This window comes from Egretta garzetta, unplaced genomic scaffold, assembly GCF_000687185.1.
Source record: "Egretta garzetta isolate BGI_Z169 unplaced genomic scaffold, ASM68718v1 scaffold365, whole genome shotgun sequence".
Lineage (NCBI taxonomy): Eukaryota > Metazoa > Chordata > Aves > Pelecaniformes > Ardeidae > Egretta > Egretta garzetta.
In genome coordinates, this window is record NW_009259602.1 from 1892480 (window position 1) to 1911079 (window position 18600).

General features: G+C 39.3%; 1 protein-coding gene across 2 annotated transcripts in view; it reads left to right on the forward strand.

Moving 5' to 3' along the window:
- ARHGEF12 (Rho guanine nucleotide exchange factor 12) overlaps positions 1-18600 on the forward strand; it is a 77623-nt gene that overhangs the window by 54834 nt on the left and 4189 nt on the right. For both annotated transcript variants that reach the window (XM_009638428.2, XM_035893949.1), the window contains 19 exons: positions 586-700; positions 1799-1904; positions 2129-2341; positions 2770-2899; positions 3211-3246; positions 3864-4018; positions 4692-4838; positions 5643-5728; positions 7210-7335; positions 8145-8259; positions 10836-10936; positions 11191-11268; positions 12800-12875; positions 13287-13454; positions 13972-14059; positions 15027-15116; positions 15270-15346; positions 15712-15939; positions 17774-18259. In XM_009638428.2, coding sequence (XP_009636723.2) covers positions 586-700; positions 1799-1904; positions 2129-2341; positions 2770-2899; positions 3211-3246; positions 3864-4018; positions 4692-4838; positions 5643-5728; positions 7210-7335; positions 8145-8259; positions 10836-10936; positions 11191-11268; positions 12800-12875; positions 13287-13454; positions 13972-14059; positions 15027-15116; positions 15270-15346; positions 15712-15939; positions 17774-18259 — 2621 coding nt within the window. The remainder of the gene's footprint in view (positions 1-585; positions 701-1798; positions 1905-2128; positions 2342-2769; positions 2900-3210; positions 3247-3863; positions 4019-4691; positions 4839-5642; positions 5729-7209; positions 7336-8144; positions 8260-10835; positions 10937-11190; positions 11269-12799; positions 12876-13286; positions 13455-13971; positions 14060-15026; positions 15117-15269; positions 15347-15711; positions 15940-17773; positions 18260-18600) is intronic.

Genomic DNA, 18600 nt, shown 5'->3' on the forward strand with positions numbered 1-18600 from the left:
CTTACTCTGAAGTTTGCCTTGTTTCAGATCTGAAAAAGTTACTGTTGCTGAGAGTTCATGTTTCTTTTGGTTTTGTTTTGTAGCTGTTTCAATCTGCTCTAACATTTATTTTCTGTATGTGCCTTGCCTAGTTCAGTTTGTGTACAACCATCTGGGTAGCTTCTACTATGCTTTTTATAGCAACCATACCTTTTACTGTTACTTACTTTTACCATAACTCAAAACTATAATGTGACTTCAAATATGTCGCTAGGATATCATTTTAGGACCTTCAGTGTAATTCCCAAAATTTTACTTTTACCTTGTAGGCTGGTATGCCTTTTATATACTCCTCCTTTTGGTTACAAGAGGGCAAATTCTGATATTGGATGAATCTTTCCCATTGTGTGTGATAGTTTATTTCATATTAAAAAAAAAAAAAAAAAAAAAAAGATGCCAAGTTATTTTGGTCTAAAAATGGGTAATTTCTCAATAGAACCTTTGCATTTGACCTTTTTCATTTTCTTGACAAAATGTATTTTCCCCAAAACATTTCTCCTTATCCTCCATCTTCTTTGTTTTGTGTATTTTTTGTATTCTTGGCAGTTCCACAATGCAGTATGTGATTCTTACTTACATGAAACACCTGGGAGTCAAAGTTAAAGAACCCCGGAACCTGGAGCAGAAGCGTGGCCGTATTGGTTTCTTGCCAAAGATCAAGGTAGTAGTGTTGTGGCCAGAGTGCATTTGTTTAAAGCTGCCCAGCATGGGTACTTGGTTAGAATTAAAAATCCACTTTTGCATGACACATTAGAAGTTTGTATGATTTTTACAGTCTTCATTGCTGCATCAGCAGGATCTGGGATTACTGAGCTGCACAGAAAACCTAACAGCTAAAATTGGGTTCTACATATGTTTTCAGATACATGGATTAGAAAGAGTTGCCTTTTTTCTTCCTTTATCTGTATGCCTGAATTCTAACTGCATGTTTTTCACAGCTCTAGCCTTATTAAAACTTTGGGTGAGCAATGTTTCATATAATACAATCTTGAATCACTTGAGGATCTCGTTATGGCTAATCAGGCTCTTGGCCTGTGTACTTTAGTTGTCTTTGTAAGAAACTTGCCCCATGCTTTATGATGCAGGAAAGCTACTCTTCCTGCCACCCACACTTTCCCAGTTACATAATGAATTTTTCCACCAAAACTCCATCTCTGTGGGTGTGTTCATTTGTCTCCCACAGTATGAGTGTGTATCTGGTCACAGTAGCTACTTATTTTCATCAGTGTTCCAGCTTCCTTTGAAATGTTAGGACTGTTACAAGCAGCTCTGCACTGACAGTGCAAAAAGGTTAGATCAAGTGTTCATAACCTTTCTGAAGTGGTAAGGTAAGTTGCGTTTCTCTCTCCCAGATTAGAGTCTATACGCTTGTGGAGGTTTGGAGTCACAAGATGTGCCTTGGAGAAACAAAGTGCTGCTGGTCACTGTAAATTGGTCTCTTACCCTAGGGAGGAGGGCAGTTTCTAGTTCCTGCCAAATCAAAAACAGAGTGTGTGAGTTTTTGCCTTTAACAGATGTATTTCTTAAGATGCTGTGGCTCCCTTCTGCTAGCCCTGTTACACACCACTCATAGTCTGTAGGCTGTCTTTGCCTCTGATGCAGCAGGATGTTGACCTCTCAGTAACTTGTTAGAAATACAATTCTCCTGTACCAAGCTCCTGCAGTTTTAAAGAATTAGTTAATTCCTCAGTAAATAACTGAATTTGAAGAAATGAGTGATCTGTTTGCTTTGTTTTTCTTTGTTCTATATTAACTGCAGCAAAGTATCAAGAAAGAGAAAGAAGGAGAGGAAAAAGGAAAGAGAAGAGGCTTTCCTAGTATTCTGGGCCCACCAAGGAGACCGAGTCGACATGATAGCGGTGCAAGTACGTCAGACAAGGAAATAGATCTTCCCTATTAGTCTGAAAGCCAGATAAAGTCTCTGCTGGCTTTTAAAAATCTATGCTAAGAAGACTCAGTAAACATTTTGTTTTTAAAACATACTTTTAAAGACACACAAACCTAATTTTGTCCTAAAATGCTTCCTCTCTTCATTGCTGATAACCAGTAAAAGCTTTTTCAGCAATATAATGGCTTGGTGTTTGTTTAGTTGGCAGAGCCATGGAAATGCAGAAGCCCCGGCATCTAAAGCACGTACCTACAGCGTCTTCTGTTAGCCCAGAGCCACCAGATTCTAGCAAGATGCGCCAGAGTGGGTCCTCCAGTGATGGAACAGATGCACCGTACCCACCTGCCAACCCAATGTCTCCTTTGGCAATGAGTCCCTTTTTCTCTCCAGAGGGAAGCAAGGACAGTGAAACAGGTAGGATGATACTAGCGAAGAGGTGTGATTAAAGATGGGATATGCAAAGCACAGTTCTGATGCAACAAACTCGACAAATTAGGAAATGTTTTTATGTAATGAGATGTGATCTTCCTTGCTGTTTAGTCATCTTTTCTGATTTAGTCTCTGCTTCAAATTAGGAAATCTTATGGCCACAAACTGTTGTTAGGTGGGTTCTGTCACTGTGGCATTGGATCAGTCTCAGGTGCCTGCTTTTTGAAGCACAAGTCAGTGTCATTTGGAAACATTTGTCACTGAGATTTTTCTTACCAGCCTAGGAATTCAGTTCCTCCAGCTCTAAGCTGAAATGAGGTTGTGAATCAAGAGGCTGTGCAGAGGCTGTGAAGTTCTCTAATGTACTCTAATTTGGAACGGTTCTTGATATTTCATACTCATTCTCTGTTTAGGTTTGAAGCAGACTGGAGAAGCTCCACCTGCTAATGACTGTTTGGATGGCACACCCCGCACACCTAACAACACCTTTGAATTCCCATCTCCTTTGGAAAACTTGCAGGAGGAGGAGGGAGAATCAGAGAGGTAACAGAGCCCTCATTGCTTGAACCTTGGAAGAGAGTTGATGTGACAGTGGCTGTTGAAGCAGAGTCTATAAAACTATATTAGTGACATCACTTGTATTAAACATTATTGGCAGAAGTAGGAAATGTTGATCTGTGTCGGCTACTATGGTAGTACTGGAAACCTCTCTACGTATCAGGAGGCTGAGGCTGACAGATGGACAAAATGTTCTAGTTAGGAGGGTAGGCCTTTACTCTGAAGTTATGCTGAATGTCTGAGCAGGGTGAAATTCTTGCATGAGCTTCCCTAATAATTCCTTTCGTTCTTTGCAGAATGGTTGATATGGGAACACCAAAGTCTTTTCGCAAGTGAGTATGCTTACGAATGTTTGAACTTCACTGAATTTGTTGAGATTATTCAGTAGAATGTAGTAGTGTTCATTGTTCTGAGCCCCTACAATTGTCTGCATGATCTTTCCTTTTCTTAAATAACGCATATATGAAGTGAAACACTGGCATCTGTATATAGGACAGGTGGAATGAATCATACACATAAAAACCCTTTGATCTATGAGTGATGTATAGTGATTGTTGTCTCTGCTGATTTGAAATGATGGGTTAGGGAGTTGAGATTTCCATGTTTTCTTTTAAAAGCTGTTTGTTGCTGTTAGATCTGTATCTGCAGGTAGATGCGGGAAAGAAATTGTAACCTGCCCTTTCATCAACTTGATATTTGACTTAAAGCAAATTATTTATCTGTATCATTAAAAGGAGGGGTTATGGAAATACTTCACTCTTAGTTGTTCTGTAAAGGGCAAAATTAGAAAATGTTGCCTATAGGCTTAAGCATCTAACAGCCTCTAGCTGTTATGGAGAGCATATTCATAATGCTTTACAACTGATATATATACTTAAGATTTTCTCTTCTTTCCTCCTTACATCCATGCCTAAAATGGCAGTATCTGACAGATATTTTTTCATGTTAGGATGGACAGTGTTGGTTTCACAGATGTGCAAAGTGAAGATGAGCTATATGATTTTGACATGGATATGGACCCTCCCAACTGGCAGCAACTTGTGAGCCGAGAAGTGTTGTTGGGGCTGAAACCCTATGAAATCAAGCGCCAAGAAGTGATTAATGGTGAGATGGATATTTTTTCCTAGCTCACCTAGCACAAAGCTGAAACCTGTCCTCTGGAGCTCTGAAGTTCTTAACATCTAAAACTACATCTGTCTTCACTGATTTGCTCAAAGTAGTGGCCATCTATTACTTCTGGTTTGGAGAATTTGTGTGCATGAAACTTGTACTTGTTACTAAAAAGTGTCCTAAGGTGAGACTGATCCAATCCTTAGAGGAGAAATAAAAAGTAATAAATGGTTTGACACTGAAAGGCTAGTTTACAGTATCATGTTTTATAAAAGACAAGCCAGAGGAACTGTCTAGACTGTTGGAAAGCACGTGATGCAAACAGAAAGCTACTACCAAACTTCATCTTCAAAGCTTCCTCTCAATTTCAGGTCTTGCAATCCCGCAGAATGCTCTGTGTGGCTATATGAGCTGCTAAGAGCTCACTGCTTGTTTGGATTAAATTATGAGTCACGAATCAATTGGCTTCTCTGTCCTTTCAAACATGGAAGTATAGCAGAGCATGGCTCCATTCTGGGGCAAGCTGGAATGTGGGCAAGCAAGGGAAGCATTGGTGAGGGAGATTTATGTAAGTTCATGCTTCTGACTTCTGTTTGCTTCATGTTTTGGATCCACATTGCCACACCTCTTTAGGTAGTTACAATCCTGCTATCTCCTCTCTCTTCAGAGTTGCTGTACACCGAGAGAGCTCATGTCCGCACACTGAAAGTTCTGCATAATGTCTTCTACCAGCGTGTCACCCGGGAAGGGATCCTGAACTCCAGTGACAAACGGAAAATCTTTTCAAATCTGGAGGATATCCTTGGGCTTCATGGTAAGAGCAGCTGAGGTGCCTTTCAGCTTTGTAGTCTCAACTGGAATTCTGGATACAAATATCTAAAAAATTTAAGCAAGTGACCCTGAAACAAGAGGCAACCTTGTACAACACTTCAGATGAAAAAGAATGCTACAGCTATTCTTCCTTTCACACACAGTTTATCCATTTCTGATTGACAAGGATATTTCGATAAAGAAGGCATGCGTCCAGTGTTTCAGATACTTGCTTTTTTCTTATCTGTGTACACAGACTCTCTTGTGCTGATTCATGCTTTGATAAAAGGAGCAATGCTTTGATGAATGGTCTTTATGGGTCACCGTTCAAAACGCTACAACTGTTGTTGAAGAGAATATGAAAACAAATCTGAAAAGATTGATGTCTTGCAGGTGGTTTTGAAGGGTGGCACTTTCTAATTGTTTAGAGAAAGGACTGTTTGGAATCGGAATTTCAGCTCTGCCACCGAATAATCAGTTGTATAATTTTATGTGGGTGGCTTGACGTGTGTTCTACATTATTCCTATGTTCTTAAAAGGGCAGTGATATTGACCCTCAGAAAAGATAAGACTGGGAAGGTTCTTAGGGGTCATCTGAAGACGGGTGAGACAGAAGTGCAAAAGTGTTACACAACATTTTCTTAGATATTCGGCTGAATGTATTATGATGCAGGACACTTCATTTTTTTAACTTAATTATTGCAAATTAATCTTTTCCTAGAATAGCTTTTATTTTAAAACGCTGAAAATAAATCAAACAATTTAGGCAGTATTAATAAAATTTCCTTTTTTTTTTTTTTTTTTAAAGTTTCATTGAACGATCAGATGAAAGCTGTCCGAAAAAGGAATGAGACTTCTGTTATTGGCCAAATTGGGGAAGACTTGCTTTCCTGGGTAAAATCCTTTTTTGCTTTCTTGTACTTGAAAATAGTGTTCCATAGAATGACAAACAGAGCCCAAGGTTAATGAAGGTAATTCCGACCTAATGGGAACTGAAGGTCTTCGAGTTGCAATTTCTATGGAGCCAACACAGAGCTAGAGAATGGGGGATGAAGGAAAGCAGGAAGAACTCATAGGATTTTCATTTGGCTAGAGACAAGAGTAATTTAAGGAAGAAAAAATAATTTCCTTGTGATGTGTGGGTAGAGTATAAAAAGGTAGTTTTGGAGATACGAAGATGAGAGTAGGATTTTGAAAAATGTAATAGCACAATTTATTTTAGTAACACTGGAATACAAGTCTTGTGTTGCCTGTGGTGCAGTTTAAAGGTAGTTAAAATACTGGTTTCCAATCCTAGAATTTACATAGCTGAACCTTTTCAAATTTATAGCACTGTCGCAGGCTTCCTTTCTGAGATCCAAATGACGGGAGCAGGAGTGATGTAGATTCTTTAAAAAAGAATAAATTCTCTCTTGGGGCTCTCACATTTTGTTGTTTATTTTCAAGCCTACTTAGTTTAGGATTGAAAATTGATCTCCTTGTTCTTTTCAGCACTTCATGCAGAAGTGTCTTGTGGTGGGGTGGTTGTGGTTTTTTGTTTGGTTTTTTTTTTATATATCCCACTGTTTGTCTAGTATTCCAGGAAAAAAAACAAGAAAACAAAAATCAGATGTGGCTGGTAAAGAAACACCTCCAACCCTTTCAGTTCTCCTGTGTGCTATGAAAAAGCCAGAAAATACTTGCTAGAGCAAGCTAGACCTTAAGCTAATAGTTATGTGCCCTTGCATAGTGTTCTGCCTAAGTGGTTAAAACAATAACTGTGGGATCTCATTCTCAAGAGTATTTTCAGGAGTTACTATGCTGAATCCCAGACCGGGTAGAAGAAATGGGAAGAGTTGCAGTAACAGATTAACCATCTGCAGCATATTTCTCAGCCTTGCTCATGGCTATAATTTCCCCTAGCCATGTTTTTGTAATACTTCTGTTTAGAGAATAAGGTGTTATGTTATATTCTGGTGTTTAAGCCTGGGTGTCCCTGAGAAACAAGATGACCTTTGGTCTTGGCTTTGCTGACCAACAGTCTGGTAAATAATCCCTTGTCATTCATGTGAGCGCAGTTTTTTCCGCTCTCCTGGCTGACAGTGGAGACATGGTACTGTATTCTCCCTTTGAATCAGCAATGCATTTATGGAAAGGATTGAATATGCTAGGGCTAGAGACAGGAGAACTGTAGAGTTTGAGATCCAAAGGGGTTCCCCAGTAGACTGAGAAGATAAGCCCTTAAAAACAGCATGGAACTTACTTCTCATATTTTGCCAGTAATTCCTTTCTTCCCAGGTGAGACCAGTCTGCTGCCAGGGCTATATGTGTGTTGAAAGTGGTAGGTGCTGAACTTGAGTCTCTCTTAATTCGGCTTTCTTGCCTTTCTGGCACAGTTTGGTGGACCAGCAGAGGAGAAGCTGAAACATGCGACTGCCACGTTCTGCAGTAACCAGCCCTTTGCTCTAGAGGTTATCAAGTCACGCCAGAAGAAGGACTCTCGCTTCCAGACTTTTGTGCAGGTGAATTTTATGCAAGGGTTTGAGCTGCCTGAGGATGTGGCTGGTGGCCAGCATAGCATAACAAATGGTTGTAGATAAAGTTATTATAATTAATGACATCATGTCTAACATTTTGTTCAGATTGGGATAATTTCCAATACTGTATTTACCTCTGCTAATAGTTTCTGGAGGGAGGAGCATTTAATTCTGGGGAACACACAACGTCCTGATAGAATGTAGGAAAGCACATACTGTCCCAGGCAGGAGATGGCATCTCACTTGAGGTGGCTGTTTCCCAAGGATGAGTACTTCTGCGGGGAAGTCTGCTTATAGTAGTGCAATTTTGATGCATGCCACGGACAGAAGACAGATGATATACACCTATTCTGCCTGCCAGGAAAGAGACTTGAATACATGTGGCATTTGGAGAAGAGAACATTATCTTCATTACCACAGGCTGGGAAGAACTCCAGTAATACAAGGGTTGAGGTTATACTGAAAAATGTGCTGTAGTTTTGCTATAGCGTGAAAGCCTAAACCGATGTCTTCCATGTGTGGCAGTGACTGAGATTGATTGGAGATGGTACCAGGCCTCTGTGAACTAATGAGTGAAGGAAACCACTGCTTTTGTGATGAGCCTTTCCTATATGTAATTGCAAGTGGAGAGGGGATGTGTTGCCTGAATGATAGATCTTGGCATTTCTTGTCTTGTATTTAATTACTGGAAAGTGAAGTAATAGACGTTTATGTGATAAATAGATGTTACATGTTCAGGTAATTATAGTCTTAATAAAAATGACAAATGTAGTTACTGTGCTGTTTAATTTTAGGATGCTGAGAGTAATCCGCTGTGTCGCCGGTTGCAGCTGAAGGATATCATTCCCACAGAGATGCAGAGGTTGACTAAGTACCCCCTTCTGCTGGATAACATTGCTAAGTACACAGGTAAAGCCTTTCCACTAGGGTTTGTGCATGCATCTCAGCAGGTTTTCTAGGCAAATGTGATTTCAAAGCATGTGTTGAAGAACAGTTCAACTTTATGGGTCACCATCTGTTTTCGTTGTGACCTTGCTGCTGCCTTCCACACAGGAGGGCAGGTTAAAAAAAAATAATAATAATACTAATAATAACAAAAAAATCCAGTCTTTGTTTCTAAATTAAATTAATTTTCCTTCGGGGGGGGGCGGGGGGAAGAAATTCAATGTGAAATAAGTGAACGATAGTCTGCAGTGGGTTGTAGTGTATGTAGAGTGCAATGTAATAATTTAAACAGTAGTTTTAAAAAGTTAGGGGAGGGAAATGCTACAGTTTTGGAGATAAACCAAACCACTCTGCCTATGAAAGTTAGTTTTTGAAGACAGAAAGCAGTAATTCCTGATCTCCTCTCCACCCTCCAGTTCCTAGCCTGTTTCTTAGTTTTACACTATTACTGTTATTAACTGTTTTTAATGATTATGATAACAAAACAGAAGTAAATATTTTATCTGCACCTTTATATTTCTGATTGTATAAGAGTATGTGGTAATGTCAATAGCTCAATTACATTCAGAAGAAAAAGAAACAGAGGAAAAAGCAGGTATCACATAACTCTTCCTTACTACATGCTCTTAGCAACCAAAACTTTGGGAACTTACTGAGAGGCAAGTTGCACTTGTGCTGTTGTTTTGAATAGTCATTAGCATGCCTGTTCGTTCTGTAATTTTCTAGATATATTTAATTCCTTTTTACAATCTTGAAGAAGAAAATAACTAGAAAGAATTCAGTCACTAAAGATGATACTCTATTTGTTTCAATATAATGGTTTTCAATAATAAATATGCTCTGATAAGCATATTTTTTTCTTGAATTTGGGACATTAAGATAGCTAAATCAAACTATTAAGAGAAAACACATTTAAGTGCATTCCAATTTCCATGTAGATGCATTTGAGAGAGAAAAAGAATAAGATCTTCAATAACAGAAATCCCTAATCATCCATTACTAATATAAAAATGTGAAGAATGAAGAATCTAATAAAAACCTATCCAGTTATGCCATTGCTTAAACAACCTTGGATAGACATAGGGCATACTTCTGAGCAAGGAAGAAAAAAAGGAAAGTATTACAGAATCTAAGCAAAAATCATGTAGTGTTAAAGCTTGTGGTAAATCAACATGTTCCTTTAAGAAGAGAACAAAAAGCAGATAATACAGAACAAATTGATTTTTTTTTTTTTTTTTTTTAAGGTCAAGGTTTTTTTGTTATCGACCAGGGTGTGTTTTTCTTGATATTTTTTTTTTCTTTTTAATCAATCCTCAGTACTATTTGTTCAAAACTCCCGATATCTGGGAAAAATGTGCACCCAGAGTCTGACCTATACCCCTAAAGTCTGATATAAAGCAAGCTTCATATAAAAATCGTGGATGTTATCAATATAATGTCAGCTAAGAATTTGAAGGAGTTTGAACTTGAAAAGAAATACTTTCCTACACAATAGACACCAACAGAGTCTTAATCTTCCTCATCTGTTGAATCTGTAAAGCACTACAGAACGTTTTCATGTTCTCACAGAGGGTGGAGTTTAGCTAGAATGTGTTACACTGAAAGATATGTCCAGCAGAACAGGCGAAAATATGATTAATAATACCACAAAATGCCTTTTCAGGTTTACTAGCGGGTACCTGCTGCAGTGTAATTTCATTACTCATAAAAAATTACTGCACTTACAAGTTCACTCTAATCATAATTAGGAAAGCGCACGATACTCCATTATCCTTGATGTACTTGTTTATTTGCCTAACTAAATTCTCAATGTGGCTTGTGGTAGTGAGAATTGATGGGGTTCACCTGTGCCTATCTGTGTATGCTCAAGTGACATTGGCTGGAAAGATAACTTTTGTTTGCTTATGTTGTAATCAAAGACTGGTTTCTATATTCAGGCTGTGTGAATGTAGCCAGAGATACCTTTTTTCCTTAGCTGTCAAAATAAATACAGGCTATCGGATGGAAAAAGTTATTATGTAACACTTCTTTAATATATATTTTGCATTATGTTTCTTTGTTTGTTTCTCTCTCTTCCAAAATAAATAAATAAAAAGGACTGTGAGAAATACGGAAGCCAGTAGGCAGTTGCTGAACGCTGGGACTTTGGCTAGCTGGCTCTGTGTGTTCTTAAAGATCTACCCCGGGACTCTCTTTGTAGCACGGTGGGGTCTTATTAAACTTTTTAGATTTCTCATGATTCTTCTCAGATTGTTGTTTGTAGAGTGAATAGTTGTCACAAGCCCCGCAAAAAAGGGAGAATAACAAGTGCTGTGCTGCATGCAGTGATCATCGGAGGCTGGTGTCTTGTGCAAGGCAGAATGAATTCTGTCCTGTCATAAATCTGCTTTTGTCATTTCACCTTTGAAATGCAGTGCTCTTGTTGATAGGCTATTCTGAGAATTCTCTTTCTGAAATTTGAGGTCAGCAAACTGCACTAGATTTCTGACTTTTTCTACCTTTATTGGAAAGCATTATTACATTTACTTTTTCTCTTGCAGAACTGCCTGAAGAGAAAGAGAAAGTGAAGAAAGCAGCAGATCATTGTCGTCAGATCCTTAACTACGTGAACCAGGCCGTCAAAGAGTCTGAGAACAAGCAGGTAGGAGGTGAACAGAGTGAGCGTCAAGGTTTGGGGAGAAGGGAGTTGAAGGGCAGCAAGCTGGTTAAGGCACCTAGAGTCTCTGTACTAGTGACTTTATATTGTGCTTAAAGATGTTTTGCAGCATCAGTATTCCTGTAAGAGGAGGGAATCCCAGGCATTTGGGAGCGTGTGGAAGTATTCATGACTGCCTGCACTCTGATGCTAGTGAGTTTCACTAATCAAAGTGACCATCTTCATTGCATTTTCTGCAGCATTTGGAAGATTATCAGCGTCGTCTTGACCTGTCCTACTTGAAGCAGTCTGAGGATCCCATGATGGATGAGTTCAGGGTGAGTGACAACATTGAAGCAATCTCTGTGTAAGTTGTGATTGCAACCCTGTTGTTTAGTTGGTGGCTCTTTCTACTACAGTCTTCTGATGTACAGTCAAATGGTCTTTGGAGATAAATATTTCTATACAAAATTAAAACCATTAGTCTCAGAAATGTGAGTTTTGCTAACTTCCTGAAGTTCTCGGTGGATGTAACAATTTGGTTCTGCATGTAGAAGTGTTGATGAAGCTTGTAAGTTCTGTGAAGCAGATCTTGATGGTCTGCAAGCTACTGCAATTCTGTATTGCAAAAGAGAGAGCTGGTGGACAATAAATCTTACTATGGCTATATATCTCACATGATCACGTCTTAGGTGTGCTGTTGGAACTGGGGAGGCCTCAGAGAGCCATGTGGTGTAGCAATGCAGTTGGCTTTAAAAGAAGAGCTTGTACACAGGCTGATTTGTAAGGAGATCCACAGGCATAGCCAAATAAAGTCTAAGTCCGGTGCTAAAAGTACTGTGTTTCAGGGCCCTGTAAATTCTTGCAGTTACGTTAGTGAAGCTGGTTACTTGCTGTCAACATCATTGGAGCAGGACTAACTTTATGAGATTTTATGTTGCAAGTGAATGACAAGCACTAACAGGCACTTGCAACTTGAAACAAATGTTTCCTTTTTTTTTCTTTCACACATATTCAAAACAGGTAGTTTTTACACACGGACTCCTCTCCCTTCACTTGTGCACCTTTTCCTCGTGGTTTGGTACTTTATCCTCAGTTCTTATTTTTTGGTACTGTCTATTCCTGTGTCTTCTATAGATTCTCTGTTTATTTATCACTCCCCTATCTTCTTCAAAGTCAGTGTGTATCCAAAGACATTTTTATATGAAGACTCCTCATAAAACTGTGTCATGCATCCTTCCACAAATAAACTTGCAAGCATTTAGTTAGGAAATGAAGAACTTACTGGCAGTTATGAAATCTTGCTGTCATTGATTGTAGACTGCAACTTGGAAAGAATGACTTGTGAAAATTGTCACTTCTTGCCTGCAGATCTAAATGTCACAAGCACTGAAATGACTGAAGAATCCATTGACATTATAAAGTCCATCAGATCATTGGAATGATTTGTATATCAGTATATCTTTTGTAGGCACACTTGACTTGCAAATTGAGTGCTGAAGCATTAACCAGTTGTAATACTAGAACTGCAAACTTTGGGATATTGGAAAAACTCCTAGAAATCAGATGGCATCCTAATGCTTTAGTAGCTTGACTTTGTATGAAAATTCTCTACCCTGTGACCTCAGCACCTGCAAAAGAGCAGTGAATGAGGAAGAGTGATAACAAACACCTCTCACAGGATTTTGATTTACAAGCATACCCTACTCCTGCTCCACATTTCTTTTTACAGACTGAGTTTAGATGCTTGTCTCCAAACTGGAGTACCTGTTCTAGCCTTCCCTTTCTTGTTCCCATGCTTTACCATTACTTGCTTCCACAGAAATTTCAGTGCTACCTTTTTTTTTTTCCCCCCCCCCCGGGTGACAGAACTTGGATCTAACGAAGAGAAAAATGCTTCATGAAGGACCTCTAATTTGGAAGGTTAATCGTGACAAAACTATCGGTGAGTCCTGTTCCATCAACTGACTTAAAGTTGGGTTTGTATGTGTTTGCTGAGAAGGAGAGAGAGAAAGCATTTCCGCAGTTTCCAATTGTGATTCTTACTGCCACCTATAATAATGTCTGTGTGTTTCTCAGAGCTGATTAAATTATTCTTGTCAATTCTGAAATGTGCTGGAGTATCATTAAGGCCATGCAGGGACACAGCAGTCAGTCATGAGATGATCCAGTTCCATCTGTAGCTTTCTGCTGTAGTTTTGATGAGGAAGATTTGCAAGCTTTGCCTAGAATGGCATAGCACTGATTACTGCCTCTGCAGGAGTAATCAAAAATGCAGCCTTTTTCTTTCTGCAGGGGTGTGATATAAAACTATGAATCTTTTAACTCATTCTGCGTTTTTTTGCACTCTGTGCAGATCTCTATACTCTACTTCTGGAGGACATTCTGGTGCTGTTGCAGAAACAAGATGATAAACTGGTACTGAAGTGTCACAGTAAAATCTTGGCATCGACAGCTGATAGTAAACACACCTTCAGTCCTATCATCAAATTGAACACCGTTCTGGTTCGTCAAGTGGCAACAGGTCAGTGTAACCAATTGGGAAAGTAAAAGAGGAAGCCAAAAATGAAGATCAGATCAGTTGAGGATAGATGTTTTTGTCTAGAGTTCCAGAGTAGAACATGGAAAAATGCGTAGGCTTAATTCTTGGTTGTCCAACATCTTGCTTTGTATGTATGAGCTGTTTAACTTCTTTGCATCAGTAATAGGTCTGGCTTGAGTTTTAAATAGACTTCTAAATTAAAGTACTCTGATTGTATTAGATGAAAGGTACTCCAGAAATTATTAGGAGGGAAAGGAGGAGAAATAAATCTGTTTCAAAATAGTTAGGGCAATAATGGCTCTTTTTTCTCAGGACTAATAGACAAATTTCCTGAATAGGGGAAGATTGACGATGTTTGTATATTATAGCATTGGAAGGTTTTCGCATGAACTCTTCTTTCATTGCTTTTGGTTGGGGTTATGCACAGTTTTAGGAATTTTCAGAAAGCTGTGTGGGACAAGGCGTCTAGTTAAATTCTTCCCTCCCTGTGTTGCTTCAGATAACAAAGCTTTCTTCGTCATCTCCATGTCAGAAAATGGCGCTCATATTTATGAACTGGTGGCACAGACTGTTTCAGAAAAGAATGTGTAAGTAACTGGTTCAGCTTCATCTGCTGCTTGATTTGTTGTACTTGAGAGATCTTTTACATCTGCTTGCCAGTAGTAATTGTGCAGGTGTCCATGTACCTGAGTTCCTTCTCTAAGCTTAGCTGAAAACGTAGCTGTGTTGGCCTATGTAGGAAGTATCCAAGGATAGTCTCTCCCAACTTATAAAAAGCAGGGGGAGGGTGTATACACATATGTTAGTGAGTGTGTGTGTATATGTCTGTATGTATATACACACACATGTATTTAAAAAACCCCCACCCCATACATACACTCAATGCTTCTGTTGTTGCTTTTTGTCTGGCTCTCTCCAATGCCTTTTCTGACCATAAAAATGCTTTTTTTTTTTTTTTTTTACCCTTGCAATTCTGGTCTTATGTGACTGACTGCCAGATGAGTAACTGAAATAATCCTACATCTTCATCAGAATCAGTTAGCCTTGCAGACTTTGATACTAGCAGCATAAGCACCCCAATGCATGAAAGCCCCTAGCTAAATGATTTTTTTTCCTCTTAGATGGAAATGCTTGTCTTCTAAAGCATAAGCAGGGCACAGACTTATTTGTGTGATACATAGCGACTGTTCTAGTGTCTCATACGTGAAACTCTTCAGTAATATATGAAATATTACTTAATGCTTTCATATATATTTTGTATATATTATATATAAAATAACTGCCTCACCTGACAACTCCTGCTAAGGTCCTGTCATTCATTTCCTTCTACTGAAGAGTATCCTGATGAGGTGAGCATTATGCTGTGGTGCTTCACTTGTGGCTGCAAGGTCTTACTCAGGAACTGAATGTAACAGAATTAAAAAAAAAAAAAAAAAAGATATTTCTGTTGATAAAAAGCAGTAATAATGCTAGCTGGATTTAAGAGGTGTTATATAGAGAAGTATTCATTATGCTTCATATCTTGCATGTTTTTATTTGATGTTTCTACTGCAGATGGCAGGACCTTATAGCTCAGATGGCAGGGACTGTAAAAATGGGGAGTACCAGAAGAGTGATTCCGTTCCCTCAGTCAGGACCTGGCGAGTAAGTAAAAGTAGCTGGGGGAAGGTGGTCTGCTTTTTCTCTTTTCAGGGCCCCTTCTTCTGTGCAAAGATTGCCAGCCAAAGCATGAATTCTCATGCAGCGGCTCAGATATATGTGACTAAAAGAATGTGTTCATTCTTTTCCTCCCTGCAGAGAAGAGCGTGAAGAAGAGGAGCAGCAGAAGCTCAAAGAGCAGCATGACATTCCTGCCAGTAGTCTACAAAGTCCAGGTAAAACAGTGGTCCAGGTAAATGGTAGCAGTACATTTGCTACATGGAGTGCAAATGTGCCAAGCCATATTCCTTGTGGCTTGGGGATCTTTTGGTAACTTCGACATTTTTCTGGAAAGGAATGATTTCTTTACAAGTCACGTAGAGAACCTCTTGGAAACCTACCTCTTACTCTTTCCATCTGTTTTATGAATTGATGGGGACGATTCTTTTTCCCCTGGACAGAATTGGCATTTTACCAAGCCCATGCTCAAGAACTGTATTTTTTAGTGTTTTCAGAGATTTCTGTGTGAAGCAGAATTTTCTGCAGTTCATCATCATATTTGACATAGTTGTTTAACCTGAATATGTTTTCTGTTTACTAGATAAAGATTTGGGCCTCGAATCTCCCTTAATACTGAACGCTCAGTCTTCTTCGCCCATCATGTCTGAAAAGTCTAAGGTAGAAAGTCTTCTTGTGTCAGAAAGACAGTTTGATAAAGTGCAGCAGGCAGACCTGACACTTCAAGATTCTTCTGCATGCTATGAACACACAGCCACCAGTTTACCTTCGGTATCAGAAGGGCAGTGGGCATTGGATGCATTAAGGAACTGTAAGTATCTGTGGGCAGTGTCTGGTGGGTTGCAATTTGGAGATGGAAATTGTTGGGTCAACCATCTAAATCAATGAGCTAAAATAAAATCTAAAGCCCATTTCTGTTAAATATCAATTCTCTCTGTGCTGTAGTAGCATAGTGAAACAAAATGGGTCTGTAAGGAATTCTAAGTTCCAAATTCATATACCGGCCCTTTCTTTGGCTTTAGGCACCTCATTGTTTTTTCTGTGGTTTTCCAATATATAAAACGATGGTGGTGATGAATTGTTACTTTACTGTGCTTGGATGACAAAATTATATTGCAGAACCTTGTGCAGTGCTGTGCAGTGCCATTGCTAGTCAGCATTTTTTTTAAAAGACAGTGCAGTTAGCCTGTGGACTTACTCTGCTCCAGTGCTATAAAAATAGGAGAGGTTGCATGAGCTGCAGAATATGATTTTGCATGTTTTTTGTGAAATCCTGCAAACAATATTGGATACATGTGAGCTTGACAAAGTCTAGGTTCAGATTTTCTGAGGACTAGGGGGGTTGTTGAATATAATTAGATCAGCACTTCTATGTGTTGAAAAGAAACTTTCCTGATGGACAGATTATTCTGTAAAATTGTTTATAGAAGATTTTTAATCACTTCCTCTGTTCTCCGGTATACCTCCTTTCAGAGGAAGAATGCAGGGCTATGCAACCTACTTGATCAGATCTAGCAGTGCAATTTCTAAATGTAACTTACTAAAATTTGAATGAATTAATTAATCCATATATCTCTTCTTGGCAACTCTGAAAGGGACACGAAGTCCCTCAGTGGTACTTGGAGGGAATAGTCTGTATTGCTTCTCTGTGGGTCATTTGCTTTTACCAGAACGTAGAGCATTCATATCCTTGGCCTGAATTCCCTCTTCCATCTCTCTATACAAGTAATGACAGTTCTCTGCAATCTAATAGTTTATCTTGGATCCTTTCATCCATTTATGTTTCTCCTGCTTATAGGATTCAGAGTCCTTTTCTAATTCTGAATGCTGTACAAGTGTTCTTAGTACTTGTTTTCAGAGACCAGTGGTAAGATAATCTTAGCCTGCGGGGTGTGTAAAGATAGTATTCGTGACTGAGCATTTCATGACTATTCAGACTTAAAAGAGTCTGCCCTGGAACAGCAGCAGTGGGTCACTCACATTTTGACAAGAGCCTTCCACTTAGATGAGCGACTGTTCTGCTGTATGAAATCACAGCTTATCTTGGGTGTTACATGAGCATTAGATGGTGAGAATGAACAGTATTCTTATGTGCTTGACAGCATCATATTTCTGTTTTGAACAATGTGTCCTTATTATGAAGTGTTTGGTTGGGATAATTTGAGAGCTAAAGGAATGTGGGTTGAAGTTCAAACAAGCATAAATTTGCATGAAATTTTAGGCAAAAAGTGTCTTCAATTTTTTTGATCTGTCATTTCCAAGTTGGGTGGAATATTCTCAATATGCTTGTTTCTCAGGTGGGAATCCCCTATTACAGCCATGGTTTTTAGTTCACATGAGTTTTAGAGCACTTACCTGCTCTCCAACTTCCTTGCTGGGCGATTTCAGTTGGTGGTTTCTCTGTTTTTCCCTAAGCGAGATGGAACTTGTACTGACATGTTTGCTCTTGCATGTAAGGTAAAATGTGGAGTAAGGCTTCAGACTTTACATATCTATTTTTATCCCTGTTTTTGCTACCAAGAGCAATGAGAGGGCTGACTGCTATGAGAGATACTTTTTTGAAAGGGTGACCTTTATGTCTGCTTTAATCCTTGTTTGGGAGGTTACGGTCTGTGAAGCCTTGTGAATGTTATCTCTGCTTGCAGTGGGCTTGCTGAAACAATTGTTGGTACAGCAGCTTGGCTTTTCTGAGAAGGGGACCCTTGAAGACCGGCAGCGCTTTCCCAGGTTTAGGACTGTTTCTCAAGGGGCCCAGACAGAGAGTGGAAGGGAGCCTGGACTACAGCGCACTGACAATAACAAACTTCACCAGCCTGGAACAGACAGAACGCTTCCGAGAACCGGAGCTGATGAGTCCACAGCTAGTTATGGCCTCCGGACTTCAGCTGAATCGCCAGCTTCAGGGGATGCCATGCAGCTGCTAGTGCGAGACCCCAGATCAAGTAGTAACTTAGCAATGGACCGCATGAGTATGAATCTGGAGATCTCAGCCACAGAGCTGGAAGGGGTGGGTGCTGATGAAAGTGGAGAGCATTTTTTTGATGCTCGAGAAGCTCACAGTGATGAAAATCCATCTGAAAGTGAACTAATAGAAAGGAAGGAGGAAGAGGATGTGCAAATACGGATCTCAGGTGAGCGTATTTAATTCGCTCATTGCATTACAGTCTGTTCAGATTTGGTATTAGAGCCTTGAGTTTAGTTTAAAAGAATACACTAAAGAGAATCGCAGTATGTTTCCCTCCCTTGCTTATACAGTATAGGACATTTAAAGTAAACTCTTAGTCCTTGACAGCCATTTTAGCCCTGAAAAGGGCTGTGCAAACATGTACCTAATGAATTCTCTATTTTATGAAAGCAGAAGCTGAAATACGGTGGGGTTAATACACTGTGACAGACTGTAATTACAGAGGCATGGGCACATGCAAGCTAATGACTGCTGTTGCCACTGGACCACTTTCTCAACTGAGCGTTG